This window comes from Microtus oregoni, unplaced genomic scaffold, assembly GCF_018167655.1.
Source record: "Microtus oregoni isolate MIOR12 unplaced genomic scaffold, Mior012 000018F_ref0000195, whole genome shotgun sequence".
Classification (NCBI taxonomy): Eukaryota; Metazoa; Chordata; class Mammalia; order Rodentia; family Cricetidae; genus Microtus; species Microtus oregoni.
The window spans coordinates 1,562,052-1,582,497 of record NW_024543077.1 but is presented as its reverse complement, the minus strand read 5'-3'; the positions used below and the strand labels follow the sequence as shown (position 1 = coordinate 1,582,497).

General features: G+C 55.4%; 1 protein-coding gene across 6 annotated transcripts in view; it reads left to right on the top strand.

Moving 5' to 3' along the window:
- LOC121458868 (unconventional myosin-VIIa) overlaps positions 1–18,238 on the top strand; it is a 53,629-nt gene extending 35,391 nt beyond the window's left edge. For 3 of the 6 annotated variants that reach the window (XM_041668198.1, XM_041668197.1, XM_041668194.1), the window contains 20 exons: positions 242–415; positions 1,119–1,346; positions 2,756–2,926; positions 4,554–4,671; positions 5,295–5,421; positions 5,990–6,159; positions 6,815–7,005; positions 7,422–7,546; positions 7,904–8,061; positions 9,145–9,298; positions 11,445–11,600; positions 11,996–12,101; positions 12,687–12,800; positions 13,587–13,674; positions 13,801–13,907; positions 14,765–14,950; positions 15,324–15,440; positions 16,257–16,340; positions 17,123–17,242; positions 17,647–18,238. In XM_041668198.1, the coding sequence (XP_041524132.1) occupies positions 242–415; positions 1,119–1,346; positions 2,756–2,926; positions 4,554–4,671; positions 5,295–5,421; positions 5,990–6,159; positions 6,815–7,005; positions 7,422–7,546; positions 7,904–8,061; positions 9,145–9,298; positions 11,445–11,600; positions 11,996–12,101; positions 12,687–12,800; positions 13,587–13,674; positions 13,801–13,907; positions 14,765–14,950; positions 15,324–15,440; positions 16,257–16,340; positions 17,123–17,242; positions 17,647–17,736 (2,784 nt within the window). In that variant the 3' untranslated portion in view covers positions 17,737–18,238. Of the gene's footprint in view, positions 1–241; positions 416–1,118; positions 1,347–2,755; positions 2,927–4,553; positions 4,672–5,294; positions 5,422–5,875; positions 6,160–6,814; positions 7,006–7,421; positions 7,547–7,903; positions 8,062–9,144; positions 9,299–11,444; positions 11,601–11,995; positions 12,102–12,686; positions 12,801–13,586; positions 13,675–13,800; positions 13,908–14,764; positions 14,951–15,323; positions 15,441–16,256; positions 16,341–17,122; positions 17,243–17,646 lie in introns of all 6 variants that reach the window. The other 3 variants (XM_041668196.1, XM_041668195.1, XM_041668199.1) reach the window with 2 other exon arrangements.
- The last annotated feature ends 2,208 nt before the right edge of the window (positions 18,239–20,446 follow it).

The window sequence follows — 20,446 nt, the reverse complement described above, 5'->3', positions numbered from 1 at the left end:
TTCCCCAGAATATGAATCCCCAGAATCCCTGAAAGGTCATTGACTCTGTCTTATGCCCATGTCTTTCCTCCTGGTCTTGGGTCCCTGGCTCAGACATCCAAATGTCCCTTCAGGGTAGATACCTGTGACAGATCCAGGTGGTGTCCCAGTTGATGCAGAGAGCGTGGGGGTCAGCTCCAGCCCCATAGGCAGCCAGAGCATAGAGAGAGTGATGGGGCCACATTCCCTTGGTCATCCTCAGGCCACCAAGTCCAAGAAGCCCATCATGTTGCCTGTGACCTTCATGGACGGGACCACTAAGACTCTGCTGACGGATTCCGCAACCACCGCCAAGGAGCTGTGCAACGCTCTGGCTGACAAGATCTCACTCAAGGACCGCTTTGGGTTCTCCCTCTACATCGCCCTGTTTGACAAGGTATGGCGGACCAAGCCCAGAGCGGTACGTGCTGCCACCTGCTGGCTGAGGTGTTCGCATGTGGGTCACGGGAACCGGCGTTGCCAGATTTACTGGGATTTATGGGCGTAAAGCTCTTGGGCTTCTGGGTACCCTGTGGCCATAGGTCCAGGGCTCACTCCAACCACAGGTGTCCAGGGGGAGGAGAAAGAGGGATTGGAGAGCAGTCACTGCACTCCCAAGGCTGAGATGTGTGCAGGGTCTTCTCAGCCACTGGTCCTTTCTCTCCACATTTTCCTGGCTGTGTGAGTTCCTCCAGCTTGGGTGCATAGTCTTTTCTACTGAGCTAAGCCTGGGGCTTTGGAGTCTCCTCTGTCACTGGGCATACCCAGGGACAGGACCTTGTGCTTGGGCTTAGTTTGCCTGGAGTTTTTCCTCACCAATCAGCTCCTCCAGTGATGGTTTGCTTGACAGCATCCTTTGCTCTGAGAGGGGGAAAAAAGGACTCCCACATACACAGTCTTGATACTGAGCCTTGAACGGCAGTCACTGTGTATGCCACATGCCAGCTAATGACATGTACCTGGGGTCAGCCTCCCAGGGGACCTAGGGCACATCCCTACCTCCTCATGCAGTTCACACGGAGGATGGACCTTTGAAGTCTCTGATCCCGTGTCCACCTGTTGCCTATCCTCTCCCCTGTGCCTTCTCTCATGGCTCTCAGGTGTCCTCCCTGGGCAGCAGCAGTGACCACGTCATGGATGCGATCTCCCAGTGTGAGCAGTATGCCAAGGAGCAGGGAGCACAGGAGCGTAACGCACCGTGGAGGCTCTTCTTTAGGAAAGAGGTCTTCACACCCTGGCACAACCCCTCGGAGGACAACGTGGCCACCAATCTCATCTACCAGCAGGTGGTGCGAGGAGTCAAGTTTGGGGAGTACCGGTGTGAGAAGGTGAGCGGGAGGGGGGTGGGGGGTGTGAGCATGAGCCACAGAAAACCACGGCCATCTGTGCGCTATTAGCTAAGGGCTAACTCTCCATCAGTGCCAAGAATGGTCTGACGGCAGCTGGGCATTTCCCGGGTTCCTTTGATCTCACATGAGCTCTGTGGAGCGGGTATCTAGAAGGCTGTCCTGATTCCATGCAGTCCGCAGCGCATGTAGTGACACTTGTACTCACTGATGGACAAACTAGCCATGTGGTCCTTAGTCCAGGAGCTGCTCTGAGGGACAAGGTCCAGTCCTGTAGACTGAGGTTTGCAGGTGTGTATCAGTTTAGCTCTTTGGGGCAGAATGGAGTCTTGGTTTTGAAGCTAATGGTGGCGCTGCCGGTACCTGTGGCTCTGTTGGAGGCGGCAGGATGAAGATGGATATATAGTGTTGATGTTGAGAGAGCTTGTTATTGGTGATGACAGTAGTGCTGACTCTGGTGATGGTGTTTTATTGGTGTTGGTGGCAGGGGTGTGATGGTGTGCCCACTGATGAGTTAATATCCAGAGTATTCTTTTTTTTTTTTTTTAAATATTTATTTATTTATTTATTAAGTATACAATATTCTGTCTGTGTGTATGTCTGCAGGCCAGAAGAGGGCACCAGACCTCTTTACAGATGGTTGTGAGCCACCATGTGGTTGCCGGGAATTGAACTCAGGACCTTTGGAAGAGCAGGCAATGCTCTTAACCACTGAGCCATCTCTCCAGCCCCTATCCAGAGTATTCTTAAAGCCACCTCACTGGCTGCTAAATTTTCCACTCATTGGGAAATAGAAGTTGCCTACAAGGCCCCTGAGAGCCTCCTCTATCACCCCTGCTCCTATACAGAAACCCCAGGAACCACAAGGAAGTACTACCCAGCTGCTGGGCACCAACCTAGGCAGAGAAGGGCCCCACCCATACAGATTCTCACCTTGCTCTCTAAAGTCGAGCCATGTTGTTACCACGCTGAGTCTTCCCAGGGAGATAGTGACGGTGATGGAGATGGTGACAGTGGTGTGTCCCCCATCAGACCATCTCCGGGGTCCTGCTCCCCAAGACGGGCATCTCTTTTCTTCTAGACTTTCAGCCCGAGTGTCTTTGCAGGGTTGAGCTGTAGCATCCAACTGTCTCACCAACAGGCTGTCTGTTCTCTTTTGCTCGGTTTATGTACCCCTGGACAGAAGCCAGCCAGCTCTGTGCTGGTGCCAAGGGGACCAGGATGGGGCGAGAGTATGGCTGTGGGCTTAGGGATCCCATAGTTGCCCTGTGCAGAGAAACATGACATTGAGACAGGGAGAACACAGGGTCCTGAGGGTCAGGGGTCCCAAGCTAGAGGGGGCATGGCTGGGAAGGGCATCCCTAGGGGTCTGACGGAGACCCCCTCCTTAGGAGGATGACCTGGCTGAGCTGGCCTCCCAGCAGTACTTTGTAGACTACGGTTCTGAGATGATTCTGGAGCGTCTGCTGAGCCTGGTACCCACTTATATCCCTGACCGTGAGATCACGTCCCTGAAGACTCTCGAGAAGTGGGCACAGCTGGCCATTGCTGCCCACAAGAAGGTAGGAAGAGGGAGGGGCTCGGAGGAAGGGTAGCGCTGAGCATCCAAGCCTTTACAGTTGGTATCTAATGTCTTCTGCCTGGCAGGTTGCTATGGGCTAGGGCCTCTTACCCTCTCCCCGCCCCACTACCATCACAGACATCATTCATGAATGTCCTCTGTCACTTCCTCTGGGCTGGGTACCTGGGACACAGAAGGCTCAAAGTTGGTCCTGCGGCCTCTTGAGAGAGCCTCAGGGTCTTGGGTTCTGACGGTGACCTCTCCAGTTGCTCACAATGCAGTGCTTTCTGAGTGACCACGTGGGACTGAAAATGGGGGTTGTCTAGGAACTGTCCCCCCCTTTCCCCTCAAAACTACAGTACCTTCCTGCTTGGGAACCCTGGGAACAGGCTCCTGCCATACTCCTTGCTGGAAGTCCCAGGTCATGACCTAATATGGGAAGTTCCCACTGGAGCTAAGGGGCCCGCATGCGTGGAGCAGAAGCAATAACTGGGCTGTGCTGATGCATCTGAGTGCCTCTCTCCTCCAAGGCACCACATTATTCGAGCAGAGTAGGCCTAGCCTACGTTATTGGAGGTCCCCATGGATACAGTCTCTCATACCCTCAGATAAGCTTTTCCTTCACCCCGGTGTCCTTCGGTTCCTTCCACCCACCCTCTCCCTTCATCTGCTCAGCTCCCTGTAGGCCCACCCAGTCCTGAAATGCCCATCCAAGGATTTCCTCCAGGCCTGGCCCTCCCTTGTCTCCCTCCTGCACTTCTCCATCTCCCAAAGGGAAACACTCCATCTCATTGGCCATCTCTTCTTGCTCCCCTGGCAAGTTACTGAAGCCTGTCTGCTTTCCTGCCCAGACAGTGTTAGCTCCCAGCTCTCTGCCTCCCTGACTACCCAAGTATTTACTTCCAGCAAGGCATGCATGTGTGCCATGTTCATGTCCCCTGGTCTCGCTGGTGGCTACCCACCTTCTGCTTCATAGCCTTTTCTCCACACACATACACATGGTTATTTTCTGGACACTGAGATCAAGTCGGTCACATCAACCCCTCAGCTACTGCTTAACTGTCCCTTGTCCCTGGCCTGGGATCACATTGGCCCTCTCTGTGGTCGGCATGAGCATTTTTATCTGGGGCTGGGTCTATGTATTGTCCAGGCCATGAGTTTGTTTTGATGCCTCGAGACTACTCCAGGACCATGGGGTCCTTCCCAGGCAACAGAACGTTGATGCCTTGCTCCTGGGCAGGAGCATTGCAGCAGCTCTTGCTGGGCCTGACCTCTAGGCCCATCCCTCTCCTACTCACTGACCCTGCTCACTCTGTCGCTCGCCTATCTAGCCTTGGAGAAGCCCGCTCTTAGGACCCAGCCACGATGCCACATCCTCTCTCTGCTCGCATGCCTCCCCACACAGCATGTCCCTCCCACTGAACCTGGCCCTGGCCTCCCAGGGTCTCACTGGGAACTCCCTGAGGGTGGCAGATATGTATTCCCTTTCTGCCTGGGACCTGCACAGACACAGACCTGCCAGAGCCCCAGTGCGGGGCTGCCCGTGGGCTGATGGGAGCAGAAGCCCCTAAGCTGGTTTCTAGAGCCTGGCTATTGCTGTGGTCTTTATTCCACTCCATCTTCCACAGGGAATTTATACCCAGAGAAGAACGGATGCCCAGAAGGTCAAAGAGGATGTGGTCAATTATGCCCGCTTCAAGTGGCCTTTGCTCTTCTCCAGGTTTTATGAAGCCTACAAATTCTCAGGTATCTGTCCATCTTTCAGCCATCATGCAGAGGGAGGGTGGTTATCTGTCCGTAAGTGCGTGGTCTTCTCGGGTCCTACTGCTGAGGGGCTATGGGGACAAGCAGTCATAAGTGCGTGGTCTTCTCGGGTCCTACTGCTGAGGGGCTATGGGGACAAGCAGTCAATGATGACCAGCAGGTGGGGCTCATGGCCCATGGGGTTGAAGCCCCCACTCTGCATAGAAGAGGGTAGCCAGGTTAGAGAAGTGCTGTTCTATTGGCTGTTTCCGACAGAGGGTAGGTGGTTGCTGCTGAGGGGAAGCAACTGGCTGGTGCCGGCCCACATGGTCCCATCACCTCTGCTTGCCTTTGCGGTCATCACTGGACATGCGCTCCGGGTCAGCCCTGAGCTGATTCTCGGCTTCCCAGAATTGCCAGGTGTCAGGGCCACCAGCAACCCTGGGGTTCAGTTGTCTGCCCTTGGCGCAGGGCAGGAACCAGAGGCTAGCCTCACTCCCCCTATTTATAAGCCAGGAATCAGTACTCTCCTGCCAAAGACGCATACTTGTAGTTATGAGGCTTAGGGAGGAGCGGGGCCCCAGATCAGGGAGGCTCCTCTTCCAGAGCCTCTGTCACTGTCCCAGGCCCTCCCCTCCCCAAGAGTGACGTCATCGTGGCTGTGAACTGGACAGGTGTCTACTTCGTGGACGAGCAGGAGCAGGTGCTTCTGGAGCTGTCCTTCCCAGAGATCATGGCTGTATCCAGCAGTAGGTGGGGATGGCCACCAGGGCACCGAGGGATGGGAGAGAGGGCACAGCGCCTGGGACTGGGGATGCAATCAGTGTTATCCACGGGGAGCTCTTTGTCAGCTGAGAAGCACCGGGGGCGGGGTGGGGTGGGGTGGTCCTGGAATAGCTACTTTCCACAGTGCAGTGCAGCCCAGGGCATCTGTCTCGGGCCAGGAGGAACGCAGCTCAGATATGATGAGGATGGCGGGGGGAGGGGCGAGGGCTTCCTGATGGAAAAGGCATCCAGGCTAAGCCTTAAAGGGGGAGTAAGGACATAGATGGGCAATGAGGAAGGCACTGGGCTAGAGTGGGCTACATTCGAGCCAGACCTGGCTGTAGCCATGGTGTGTCTGCCTCAGAAGGGACATGTCTGAGATGACCCTTACCTCCCCGTGGGTGTCTGGGCCATCTGACAGGCTGGCCTTGGTCCCCTTCAGGGAGTGCCGCATCTCGCTCTCACTGGGCTGCTCTGACCTGGGCTGTGCTACTTGTCACCCAGGCTGGGCAGGGCTGACCCCGGCTGGACCCTGTTCTTCGTGTTGGTCCTGTAGGGGAGCGAAAATGATGGCCCCCAGCTTTACGCTGGCCACCATCAAAGGGGACGAGTACACCTTCACGTCTACCAATGCCGAGGACATCCGTGACCTGGTGGTCACCTTTCTGGAGGGGCTGCGGAAGAGGTCCAAGTATGTGGTGGCATTACAAGACAACCCCAACCCTGGTGAGTGACCGCTGACGCGGGTGCTCAGAGGAGGCAGGCAGACATAGAACTGGCCCGACCCCCGCCATCCAGCAGGGTGGCTGGCGCCTTAGTATTACCTTGTCTAGACATGGGCCCAGGGCAGAACTACCTGTCCACACAGTCCGTGGAACGCTCCCATCCTTCTGGGACTATAACTTGCCTCCTACCACTGGCTCCAAGTTATACGGCAGCCTCCCTACCTGCTGAGACAATGGCACCCCTTCTGGGCAGTGTGGAGGGAAGTAGGAAATGGTGGTGATCACACAGTGATAATGGAAGCCCAGAGGATTGTGGGAACTTGGAGGTCAGATTCTCCACTCAGCCTGGTCATAAGTGAGGAGAGGCAGAAGAAAGCCTGTGTATCCAAAACTGCAATTTCATTGGCCTGATTGAAAAGGGGAAGGGAGGGAGAAAGGCCAGGAGTGAGGAGGAAGGAGATAGGCTTTGAGGAGGAGGGTGACCCATGCTCGCTCGCTGGTGGCTTAATCTGGGGGTGGGGTTTGCCGAATGCAGAAAGGATAGAGCCTCAGTGCTTCTGTGAGGAGCGGCCGGTTATATCACCAGCCCACATGAAGATGTTCCAACCGAGCCCCATTTTCTGCCCCTATGCGGACCCGCTCACCCTGCTTCCAAGCCGGCGAGGAGTCCGGCTTCCTCGGCTTTGCCAAGGGCGACCTCATCATCCTCGACCATGATACGGGAGAGCAGGTCATGAACTCGGGCTGGGCCAACGGCATCAACGAGAGGACCAAGCAGCGTGGGGACTTCCCCACTGACTGTGTATACGTCATGCCCACTGTCACCCTGCCGCCACGGGAGATTGTGGTATGTGGTCCCTCCCTTTCTCTCCTTCTCACACCTGGTGATTGGAATGTAACAATCTGCATCTTCTGTGTAGATGGACAGACTTAATGTACGGGTCTCTTCCAAACTTTTGTCAGTTGAGGAGGGGCCTAGGGGTAGGGATGGGGGATGGTTGTCACAATGTCTGAAGGGAAATGGAGCCACGGCTGGGTGAGGGTCCTTTCCTGGACCGCAGGTCAGGGATTCAGCACGGCTCTCCGAGCAGCTTCTGTGCAGCCTGCCTGCGGCACAAGAACTGTAGGCATGGGGAGGAAGGCTTGGTGTCTACCCCCGTGGAGACCAAGTCCCTCCGCCCCATCCTGGAAGCTCCGGCTTTGCCACATCCCAGTGGTCCTCGCGGAACAACTGACAGGTACTCTCTGTCCCTTGGCTCCTAGGCCCTGGTCACCATGACCCCAGACCAGAGGCAGGATATGGTCCGGCTCTTGCAGCTGCGCTCCGCAGAGCCAGAGGTGCGCACCAAGCCCTACACACTGGAGGAGTTCTCCTACGATTACTTCAGGTGATTCTGGGTGCCAGGTCTAGGACAAGAAGGGCCTACTTTGAGATGCCCCCACCTGAGAGCAGGGCCAGGTCGGGGCAGCAGAGACAGATTCTGTCGTCCAGAATGAGTCCCCTCGTGGGGTCTCATCCTTCCTCTAGGTGGTGCCTGTGCCACCCGAGCAGGTCCCCTGCCCGGGAGAGGGGGCTGGGCAGGAAGATGGATGCGGTGGGTTTGGGTGCTCAGCTCTGACTGGGGATGTCTGGGAGCAGTGCAGAGGCTCCCAGGGAGGTGGCGTGGGAAGGGGGAAGAGCCAGTGGGAACTCTCTATCCAGCTTCCCGTGGTGGGGTGGGTCTGACCATCTCTGCACCTGACAGACCCCCACCCAAGCACACGCTGAGTCGGGTCATGGTGTCCAAGGCCCGCGGTAAGGACCGGCTGTGGAGTCACACGCGAGAGCCGCTCAAGCAGGCCCTGCTCAAGAAGATCCTGGGCAGCGAGGAGCTATCCCAGGAAGCCTGCATGGCCTTCATAGATATCCTCCGCCACGGGGGGGGGGGGGAGGGTACCCAGAAAAGCACAGCAAAACTTCTCTCCAGAGTAGGCTGGGTCCTGGGGACAGGTGGAAGATTCTCCAGAGTAGGCTGGGTCCTGGGGACAGGTGGAAGATTCTCCAGAGTAGGCTGGGTCCTGGGGACAGGTGGAAGACCCTGACTGAGTCCCTGGCACCTCACACTATGCGAGGGATGGCCTCATCCGTCACCACCTCTGGTCATGTCATTCTGTTAAAATATGAGCCTTTTGTCCTAGACTGGGCACAGACACAAAGCTGTGGCCAGAGCCAGCCCCCTGCCTCATAAGGATGCCATGCTGGCCAGAATCCACGGTCATGGTACTGGCCCAGGAAGTGACCCAGTCTATAGGGAGGTTTTCCTCAGGCAGGTGGCATACACCAAGGTCCTGAGGCAAATTAGCAGGGCTGTTTCAAGGGTACAAAATAATTCAGCATATATGAAGGGTGGATGTCTGCTGAGGAAAGACTCCCAGGCCCTGCTGAAGCTATGGCTGCTGGAGGTATAACCAGGTGGTGTAGCGCTCGCATAGTGGGCCAAGGTCAATCCCCAGCAACACACACACAGACACACACACATCCTCAGACACAGACATACACACACTCACACGCAGACACACAGAAACAAACACAGACACACACACACACAGAGGCACACACACGGACAAACACACACATACTCACACAGACACACACAGACATACACACACTCACACGCAGACACACAGAGACAAACACAAAGACATACACACAGGCACATACACAGAGACACACAAAGAAAGAGGACAGAGAGAGAGACCCAAATTAGTCTGTGTTCCATGAACAGGGGAGCTTCTGGGCAGGGGGAGGTATGGCTAGATTGGTGACTGGACCACATTTTCTGGAGCCTTGAACACTTGGATGTAGGGTCAGGGCTTGAGGAAGGGTGACTATGAAGGGGAAGGGAAGGGGTGTGGTGAGCAGGCCGCATCCACTATGTGACTCAGACTTGAGTTCCAGGTCCCCTACTTGCCCTTCAGTCGCAAGAACTTCCTTAACGGCCCCCACCTGTACTCAAGTACATGGGTGACTACCCCTCCAAGAGGATGCGTTCTGTCAATGAACTCACTGACCAGATCTTTGAGGGGGCACTGAAGGCTGAACCCCTCAAAGATGAGGCCTACGTGCAGATCCTGAAGCAGCTGACTGACAACCACATCAGGTAAGCCGACGTGGGCAGGGAGTTCCTGAGGCAGTTGAGGCCCCGTCTGCGGTAAGCTGTCCTCATCAGCCTGGCCTGGGGCCCAGGAGGGCTGCAGGCTGTCTGTCTCAAGGGTGTGTAAGGATGGGGACCACAGCCTCATATCTGGCTCCATTCCTAGGTAAGACTGGGGACCATTCTGTAGAACCCACCTGACTTTTTAAATGCCAAGAGAGGAGCGTTACATCAATGAGAGCTTACAAGCCTTTTTCGCACATCAGGCTTTTAAGGCTACTGGGATTTTCCTTTTAGAGTCCGTAAGTGCTATTGTGACAGAGGTGGCCGGTAGTGCCCAGGGGTGAGACATCCTAGACTGTGTGGGGAACTTGTTGGGCTATGAGACTGTCATAGAGATTATAGGGACGGTCTTTAGGGATGTAACCGGACAAGGGACTTTTAGGATAAGGGTCTCAAAAAGTCTTAGATGGGTGTAGAGTTTAAACACGAAACCCATAGCTAGGAAGGAAATAGAGCAGCAGGGAAGACTGGGGCTTGCCATTAAGACTGTGAGGATTTGAGATGGAGGGTGTTCGGGGCAGGATAGGTTGCTCCCTACCTATAATGATAGTCATTTGGATCCCTGCTGCTTCTAGGGTTACCTGAAGTTCATTGAAAGAACTACACAGTAGCCCACCTGGGCCTCATCAGCCCAGCCAGGCAATGCTAAGGCAGGTAACTCACAGCAAGCGGTTGTTAGGGTGATAAATGTTTGCCAGGCTAGGTCAGAGCCACAGTGGACCCTTTGGTTTCCGTAAGGAAGGTAAAGGACTTTGAGTCAATGGCCCCAGGTTAGATGGTAATTGGGACAGCGGGGATGTTTACCAAGGTGATGTGGAGGTCCCTGTTGGCTACCCTGTGAAGGAAAAAGATGCTCTCTGAGGCAGAGGAGGTGGCTTTAGTTGCTCTGAGTTCCGTGTATGGAGTTGCTGAATGATGGTGAGGGAGAAAATGCATCTGGGGGAAGAGAAAGGATCTGGAGAGAGAGGCGGGGGGAGTTGGGGTGAGAGGGGCAGAGCCTTCTCCCCTTCCCTCCCGCCCCCATATAGGCCGTGTAAGGTGGCATCAGGAAGCCAGTGATGCAGGTGGATAAAAGAATTTACCAAGACAGAATAAGCAAAGGGAAGGTTCACAGAAACAAACTTCTAGGTGATGGTGGCTGAGTTCCCAAAGGACTCCCAGCTGGGAGACAGGGGAAACTTTTTAAAGTAGTTAAAAGGAAAGTCATGGCCCTCCCCTGTGAGACACTTGTGTCTGGCTCCCATTGGACGGTCAGCTGGGCACCTCGTCATTCTGTTGAGAGCCGAGTTCTGTATTTCTGTATGCTGTTTCTTTATGGGCCTTGCTGTCCGTGTAAAACGCTGTGTGTCACTAGGATCTGTCTCTAGATGGTCTGGCCTGCACATTAAATCTTCTGCAATGAGGCTAGGACACACAGAGACAGATCGCAGCTGGGGCTTGGTGTGATCTACTTTCTGAGAGACTGCCTTGCTCCCCCTCAGAGGCAGCAGAGTCCTTGACCTAAGTCCAGCCTGCCCCGAGGTCGTGACAGCCTAGTTCCTGGCATATCCGCCTGTATCAGAATGGTGTGCTTTGCGCTCCGCCTTGTTTGTAAGCTACACCCTGGAAGCAAACCCATCAGATCTCTTCACACCGCCAGGCCATGCCCTGCGCAGGGTCACCTCTCATCTGTGTGTCTGGATTGGTCTTGCTCTTCAAAGTCTACGTTAACACCACTTTGTACCCCTTCCTCTAAGCCTTCTTGCTCCATCAGGCCAGAGAACCAAGGGGCGCCTGAGGGTATAGGGGATCTGGCTTAACGGTGTAGACAAGCCAGCCGGCATATATGGTGCACTAAATTCGACATCTCTGGGAGTGTGTGACTTTGAGGACAAAATCTCAGCTGACCCAGACAGAGTGCTGAGCAGCTACGGGCATTCATTCTTGTTTCCCGTGGACAGGTGACTGCATGGCCTAGCCTGGGTGCATGGCTGCAATGAATAGCACTGCTTGGTTCTGGCTGTCATGCATGTGTCTGTTCAGTTCTTGGACAGAGGTGTAGCTCCAGGGTGCAGGGTTCCTGTGATTCCCTCTGGTCCTCCTCCCACAGGTACAGTGAAGAGCGGGGCTGGGAGCTGCTATGGCTGTGCACGGGCCTCTTCCCCCCCAGCAACATCCTCCTGCCCCACGTGCAGCGTTTCCTGCAATCCCGCAAGCACTGCCCACTTGCCATCGACTGCCTGCAGCGGCTGCAGAAAGCACTGAGGTACAGGAGCCTGGGGGGGGCACACCCAGCTGTAGGACAAACCCCCTGGGGTGAGGGCAAGAGCACCCAGTGTGGGGCCTTACAGTGGCAGAAGCTGCAGCCCTTGCCAGCCACAACTGGGGAGTCCGGCTGCTCCTGGAGAGACTAAACCTTCTGGGAGACAGGGAAGGCGGCCCCTGGAGCCCACAGTGGACTCGCTGAGCTCACTCACACCCTTTGCCCTGGTTCCACCCCCTCCTCCAGCCAGCATCCCACCTACTGGGACGGGAACTCAAGGCTCAGGGAGGTCATATAACTGAGCCCACCATTGGGCGTATAGATAGGGATCAGGCTGGGGCAGTCTCTTGTTTCCTCTGCTCCCTAGAGGATCACCTTCCCCTCTCTCTGCATTTCAGGAATGGGTCCCGGAAGTACCCTCCACATCTGGTGGAGGTGGAGGCCATCCAGCACAAGACAACCCAGATTTTCCACAAGGTCTACTTCCCTGATGACACTGACGAGGTGAGGGGCCCCACGTGGGGGTCCAACCCCCCCAGAAACGGAGCCAAGCTCCCTCAGGCTGCACAGAGGAGTCTCTAACACCACCCAGCACCCTGATGATGTGGGAGTCTTCTGTCCTGACGCCTCATTCTCTGGCCCTTGGGTAGAGCCAGACTTGATCAGAAGAGTACAGATAGACAGACACCCCTCTGCCTACCCCCCCACCCCCCCGCAGTCAGGCTTTCTGTCATGAGTGCGACATCTTAAGTGGGATCCTGGAGACTAAAAACTTTCCCGGCATCCTGCCCCCCTGTACTCCACCCCTGCTCAGTCTGGCTGCTTTTCCCTGTCCACTCCCTTGGTTGCTTCCCCCCAAATTGCCTGTGAGACCCCGCCTTTGTTCTCACTGTCCAGGCCTGGTCTTGTCCTGTTGGGACAGCCAGAGATTTGGGAAGGTCCAGGTGGGAGTGGCTTTTTACTTTCTTCAAAGGCAGCTCTGGATCCAACAAGACAACCTGATAGGGCAGGGGTCTTGGAGGAACTTGGGTAGGAGGAGAGCAGAGATGGGGAAGGGCCCTGCAGAAGTCAAGTAGGTGCTACCCCTAGGCTTTTGAGGTGGAATCCAGCACCAAGGCCAAGGACTTTTGCCAGAACATCGCCAGCCGGCTGCTCCTCAAGTCTTCCGAGGGATTCAGCCTGTTTGTCAAGATCGCAGACAAGGTGGGTCCGCCTGACTTTTGAAGACTTGCGGGGGAGGGGGCTGGGAAACTACAGGGCATGGAGGAAAGGAGGGAGATACCTGCGTGGAGTATCTGGCTGTCTACCTCCTTCTGGCCCAGCTGCCCCTCAAGCCCTGCCCTCTGAGGCACTGCAAAACGCTTCTGAGGGTCACGTGCCCAGGTGCCCTGTGCTCTGGATTCACAGGGCTCACTGACTTGGTACCCTCAGCAAATTCACCCTTGAAATAAGAATGCTTATTACTGCTGCATAAGAGAGGTTAGGTAACTTATCCAAGACTGCAAAGCAGGACCCAGATTCTGGTGTGCCTTCCCTAAAGGTCTCCCAAGTCAGCTGTCATGCCCGCTCAAAGGAAGGCTTCCTGGAGCATCCTAGGGGAGAACTGGATGGTCCCTCCTACTGACCACTGACAGCTCTGTGTGTACTCTGTCTCACTTTGTGCCGGTCACTGGTCCAGAGTATCTGGTCAGAGCCTGTGGGTGGAGCTGGACACAGATGCCAGAGACACTTGAGGCTGAGACTAGGTCTCGTTCTCGGCCATGTTGCCTTGGGCCTGCGCAGTTTTTAGCGTGCCAGGCACTGGGTGGGATGAAGCCATTCCAAGCAGGAGGCCGGTGTTCCAGAGATGCTGACACAGGTGGTGTGGGCGGGGCTGGCACGGGGAACCCCTCTGGCTGGGGGTGGAGTCTTTCCATAGAAGCAGGTGCCAGGAATGATGGTGGGCCAATCAGAACTGAGGCAAATGGGCTGCGATGGTTACCTCCCTAGGTCATCAGTGTCCCCGACAATGACTTCTTCTTTGACTTCGTCCGACACCTGACAGACTGGATAAAGAAAGCACGACCCATCAAGGATGGTAAGGGGCTGGGCTCTGGCTTGCTAGAGGCATGGAGACAGGGACACGCTGGCTCCGAGCCAGGCTGGCAGAGTCAGGGAACCTTCTCTGCGGAGCCTCCGTGTGACCAGCTGTCCCGGGCCACAGGAATCGTGCCCTCGCTCACCTACCAGGTGTTCTTCATGAAGAAGCTGTGGACCACCACAGTGCCGGGCAAGGACCCCATGGCCGACTCCATCTTCCACTATTACCAGGTGAGCTGCACCTCTGCTGCCTCTGCTTCTTGGGCCACCCACCTGGTGGCTTCACGGTGAGGCCAGAGAATGCTACTTTTGGCCAACATGGCTGGTAGCCTCCTGTGGAGACGGCTGAGTCTCCAGACAGTTGTAGGAACTCAGACCCTTGTCTCGTCACCTCCCGGTCCTGGAGGCTTGACTGATTCTTCTTCTGAGGTCCTTGTCCTTGCTAGCTCAGGCTGCTCCTTGCTCCAAGTCCTCTGGACGCAGGTGTTTGCTGGTGTGGCTGAGTCCATCCAAGCCCTCTGGTTCTGTCAGACAGGAAACCTGGGGAAGCTCACAGGCAGAGCCTGCCATGTCTGCTTTTGATTCCCTCTGTCCTTCCATTTAACCACTTGCAATCGGCATCTTCCTACGTTGGAGGAGCAAACAGACACAGAGAGTTCAAGTGATTCAGGTCGCACAGCTGGGGGGACTGGGCTCCCAGGCTTCATGACTGTTGCTCAGTGCTCTATCCTAGGCTGCAGCTTGCTTAGCCTTGAGTGAGGAAGAAACTGGGATTCCTGAGAAGCTGCTTTGGTGCCCGGGAGCAGGGCCTGCCCTCATTCAAGCCTGGGGTACCTAGTTCAGGAGGGGAGGGATGTGGAATTGCCTCGGGCTCATCCACCAGTCCGCCTCACTGGCTGTAGAAGGGCAGTGGACAATGCTCCAGCCTGGCTCTTCCAGGTGCTAGGACTGTACCACACCTTTCCCGTCCCGTGCATCTCCTTCGAGGAAGCAGGACGAGCTGAGGAAGTGCTGGACCCAAATGTAGGGGGACTACAGGAGCCCCTCTTCCAGTTTGCCCGTGCTACCATCTGCTCTGTTTCTGGCAGGAGTTGCCCAAGTATCTCCGAGGCTACCACAAGTGCACTCGGGAGGAGGTGCTGCAGCTGGGTGCCCTCATCTACAGGGTCAAGTTTGAGGAGGACAAGTCCTACTTCCCTAGCATCCCCAAGTTGCTAAGGGAGCTGGTACCCCAGGACCTCATCCGGCAGGTCTCACCGGATGACTGGAAGCGGGTAAACACGGAGGCGCAGTGGGAATGGGGGCGCCCCAGGAGTTGGGGCAGCAGACACTGGCCAGCAGCTAAGGGGAATGCCTCTCCTGTGTGACGAGGGCACCCTTTAGTCCATCTCTATCTGCTTCACTCTCTAATCTCCACCCGAAGGATTTAGTGACCCTATGACATTAGTTTGTCCCATCCTGGTTGTCTAGGAGACCTGAATTTACTTTTCTGCATGGGTTGGGGTGGTCAGAAGGCAGTTGGCTGGGGTAAGTGGGGACCGTGGTAGTCGGCAGCACTGTCTGTCCCCTGCCTGGGTCTGTTGGTGTGGACAGGCAGGAGTAGAGCCGAGAGTGGTGAGTCACTCGCCCTGATCCATGTCCCCACAGTCCATCGTTGCCTACTTCAACAAGCACGCAGGGAAGTCCAAAGAGGAGGCCAAGCTGGCTTTCCTGAAGCTCATCTTCAAGTGGCCCACCTTCGGCTCAGCCTTCTTCGAGGTGAAGGTATGTCTCTGGGAGATCTTCAGAGGGCAGGCAGGGTGGCAAAGGGTGGGGTGAGACGGCAGAGACTGGCATGAAGGTGGCGGTGATGGCCTTGAACTTAGGCTGGCGACAGAGGAGGAGCTGCCTTAACTTTGACGCACTAAGAGGGACCAGAAGCTTGGCCTGCCGAGGGAGATGGTCATACGTGTAGGCCAGAGTGATGGAGGGTGGCTTGTACTGTAATAGTGGGTCCTCGTGAGGTAGCAGATCAGGAGGCTGTGCCCTGGTGAGGAGGAGGCTGTGCCTGGGGCAAGGAGGTAGTCTAGGGTGGCTTCCTGGAGCAGGTGATGTTGGGCTTTCCAGGAAATCCTCTGCCGAGGGCCCTGCGTAGACAGAGCCCACAAGCCTGAGCGCTCCCGTCCGGGCAGGAAGTGAAGAAGGTCAAGTGTGACTGAGGTAGTGAGAAGCAGGGTGGCAAACAGGTGAGGGTCAGGGTCTCCTCAGGGGTTAATAAAGCCCTGGAGGTTTGGGACCGGAACAAGAGCACCCTATGTCGGCTTTGGCCACTGGGAAACCTTTGGATTGAGAGAAGACGTAGCAAACCCCCTAGAGAAGCAAGAGGGAAAGGATGGAACCTCTGCTGGGGACCCATGAGGCTGCGGGCAGAGGGGGAAACCAGGAGGCCACAGCAGGGCCGGCAGGGCTTCTGTACCTCTGGCTCAACGTAGGCAGCAGACCAGGTTGATTTTGTCCTGGCTAGGCTGGCTTCACGCCTGTCTCCGAATCCCGGTCTTGCTCTGAACCCCCATCTGATGGTGTCTCTGTTTTCTCTGACAGCAAACTACAGAACCAAACTTCCCTGAGATTCTCTTAATTGCCATCAACAAGTACGGAGTCAGCCTCATCGATCCCAGAACCAAGGTGAGCAGGTTGGATAGGACCAACCGAAGTCCCAGACAGCCACCGTCCCCATAGCAGGGCCCCTGTGTGTCCATCTTGAAAGGCTGCCTGTGCCTGCTCCGTTGGCTTACTCATTTGCACCACCAGAACTGTAACCTTCAACTTTACCGTCAGACCCTTGCTGCCCAATCCCGCAAAGTCTGTTTAATGCTCAGTTTCCCAGTGTCACTGCATGCCAGACTGCCGCCTCTTTCCAAAACACTCTGCCCATCTGGTCAGGTTGGTAACTGGTGGCACCCTACGCTTGTGCGCCAGGAAGGCCAGTCCACTGCGTCCCCAGACGCTGTGCTCCTGAATATTGGTGAAATCACTAATGACCATCACCTTCCCCTTGCTGCAGGGGCTGCTCTGTCTTCATCATTCTTTCGCAGACGTTCCTGGGCTTCCGCTCTACACACCCCAAGTACACTGTGTCCTTCCCAGGCTCTTCTCTGTTTTCTCCCCTGCCACAGTTTCTCCCTAAATTCACCCAGGCTATCTCTCTCAAACCAACAGCTGCCAATGCTCTCAGGCCACTTAAGTTTCTATATTTGGCTCTAATCACCCAACAGCCTCTAGGGCTTCCTTGGGTGTCTAAGGCAAGGCGTGGGGAGGGGAAGCTCCCTTGCAGCCCCACACAGAGCTGGCTCCTCCCTCTTGTTTCTTTCCTCCTATGAGGGCTCAGGGCTTCTGTGAGGAGGGATGTGCGGGGTCACTGAAGTCAGGGGTCACATTGTGCAGCCATGTGCCTCCCTCTCTCCCAGGATATTCTGACTACTCACCCCTTCACCAAGATCTCCAACTGGAGCAGCGGCAACACCTACTTCCACATCACCATTGGGAACCTGGTCCGCGGGAGCAAACTGCTCTGTGAGACGTCACTGGTGAGAGCACTTCCTGTGCCTCTCAGGGTTGGGTCTGTTTGAAGCTTCATCTGGGGGAAAGTGTCCACAGTCCAGGGTAGAGGTACCAATCCCTCCTTCAACTGTGCTGTCTTAGTATCGGGAGATTGAGCTGGTGGCTGTGGGCCTTCAGCCCAGGTACAAACAGAAGAGCCATTAGTGATGAGACCTTCTAGATGAGCCCAGGCTTCCAAGATGCAGCCTGACTGTTAGGGTCCGCAGTCACCCCTGGAGGGAGGCCTCCAGAACTGCAGGGACCACAGGGCTGGGGCACCCTCGAGCATGTAGATGGGGACAGGACTTGCAGAGAATCCTGGGAGTCACGTGTGTGAGGGGCTGGCATGTTCCTCTGTGGGCCTTGCTTACTTTCTCACCCCTGGTTCCAGGGCTACAAAATGGATGATCTTCTGACTTCCTACATCAGCCAGATGCTCACAGCCATGAGCAAACAGAGGAGCTCCAGGAGCAGCAGGTGAACAGCAGAGGAGGTGCTGGCCCGGCCCTGGCCGTCTGACCGCATCTGTTGGGCTCTAGCCCGTCTGCCAGGAGGTCAGAACCTCCCTGCACCCACCCTCCTCTGGTGCCTGGGCTCACTTCACCCTGCTCTGCAGTGCCTCCTGGTGTACAACCCTCTGTTCCCTGCACACCTCTCCTGATCCAGACCCGCTCCATCAGGCGGTCTGTGACTTTGTGTGCTGCTGGGAGCTGGGAACAACCTAACCCTGTGTGCACTGAACTGCCACTTTGAAACCCTGGGGCCTGGCCTCAGGGTCCTTGGCAACGGCCCCTGCCGTGAGCACTACCACTGGGACCTGCCTGGAAGACTCCTTCAGTGTTACCTGCTCCAGGAAGTTCTCCTAGACTACCTCCTGGGTCTGGACAAAGGCTCCTGGTTCTACCAGGGTCACTTCTCTGTGTGACAGCTGCATGCTGGGTCCCTGTGAAAATCTCCCTGACCACCTAAGGGCATAAAGCATGTGTCTTAGCCTCTGGTCTTGTGTTGGTCTTTGCTGTGGAGTAAATGTGGGGTCAGGATACAGACCTGTAGGGGAGTGACCGCAAGAGCTACTTCTTCCACCTGCGTGGTCAAGCTGCTGTGTGTGTGTGTGTTTGTGTGTGTGCGCGTGTGTAGAGGATAGAGTCTGGGGAAGGGATCTCTTCCTGGCTCTTAACCAGGGTCAATGGAGGTAGAATGGCTCTCACATTGTGCCAGAAGAATCTCCTTGTTTTATCGAGACACACCCAAGAATACTACTACTTCCTCCGGTGAAATGCTTGCGCCAGTGAGACAGTGAAGTCTGGAGGGGACTATGCACATCTGGGCCGGGAAGAGGCTTCAGACGGGGCAATGGCTGGAGTCAGCAGCTACAGAGGTGACAGTGAGAACCCCTTAGTCTCCCTGAGACATCACATTAAGCGCGCCAGGCCAGACACGTCTGTGTGCCCAAACACCACCAGTACGACTGCTCCTCCAACATCTACACTGCTTCACCGACCACCAGGGTGAGAATGAAAGGGTGAAAGGTCACATCAGGGAACTCGGCTCACTATTGCTACCCCTGGGGAAGGTCGCATCTCACTCTTGCTACCCCTGGGGAAGGTCACATCATGGAACTCAGCTCACTATTGCTACTCCCAGGCAAAAGGGACTTCAGATGATTGTTCTGAGCTCTTTTCCTGATAAGGCCAAGAGTGTTTATTGAGTGAGCATGAGGCCATCAATTGTGAACCTCAGGCGTTAGGAAGCACCCACTGCACACACATCAGAAAATGAGGGTGGGAGGAGGGCTTTGCCCCTGGCTCATGTCCACGCCACCTCTCCATCCCTGACTGAGGAAAATGTCACTTCTGCACCCGATTCTCAGTCTTCATTAGCCTGACCACAGAGGGAGGCACACAACACACTGGCTTCATGAGAGGTGCCTTTATTACAAGCTGACGTGAGCAGTCAGGCGCTCCTCAGCAGGTAACGCAACAGAAATAAAAGACGAGATACTCCTGCGGAACCCAGAGAGCAGCACCCTGGGTCCGTGACTACGCATGACTGTCTGCCCTGGCCTGTCTCCTGAGGTGCACTCCCTACAGAGTCTGGGCCAGAGTGCGGCTCCTGAGAACCTCAGTGCCCCTGTGTGCGCCTTCTTGACCACACCCTACCATCCCCACACTCGGACAGGAAGTGAAGAAGGGGGCACGGTGGAGAAAGAAGACATGACAGAGGAGGAAACACCATATAAACAGACTCCTGAGAAAGGCGTTAGCTAGACAGAGGCCAGCATGTGGTTCAGTGCAGTTTGCATAGTGATCCCCTAGATGGGAACCTGGGGTTTTAAAGCCCTCTACGGACACTGGTTGTTTGATATTCTCCTCAGTCTTTTTGGGGGGAGCATTTCACATCCCTTTTAGGGGACTTTGTGGTTCATGGTTCTTTTGGGGAGCCCTGATAGAGCAGTGTCCTCTTTGGGGGGCCCTTGAAGTACGGTATTCCCTTAGGGGGTTACTGGTGGTGTGACCCTTACGTTTTCTTGGCGAGTCCTAAGGGGTCAGTGCTCTCGTTGGAGGAAGAGGTCTGGTCTTTGCAGACTGCTGTGAAGTAGACTGTTTGGTTTTTGATCCACGATGGTTGGAAGGTGGCCAGAGTTTTCCTATGACTTTTTTGGTGTTTGCTCTGCTTCCTTATGGCCTGTGGGCGAGAGAAAAGGTAGAGATTTCTCAACTCTCAAGCTCCAGGTTTTGTTTGCTACATGTGAGCGCAGTCACTACTTGTGTGTTAGAGCTGCTCCCAGCCTACGCGGACTCATTCTAAACTTCCAGTGCCTGCACACTCTTGTTCATCCAGACACGGAAAAGTGATTGTGTGAGCCAAGGAAGTGCTCAGAAGGCAGGGACTGACATTGGCTTCCTGTGGCCAGCTGTGATGTCACACCCTGAACTCCCAGCACTTAAAAGGCTAACATAGGAGGATTACAAGTTTGAGGCCAGCCTGGGCTACAGAGTAAAGCTCTGTTTCAGCCTATGAACACGCTCCCCCACCAGAATGGAAGTATCTTGGAGGAACTTTGACTTGCTTGCCATCATGTTCCCAATACCCAGAAAAATGTCATATATTAGAGGCTAAATATATTCTACAACTTTGTTGATGGAAAAACTAGTGGTGGGGACCTAAAATTCAGATCTACTACCTTTATG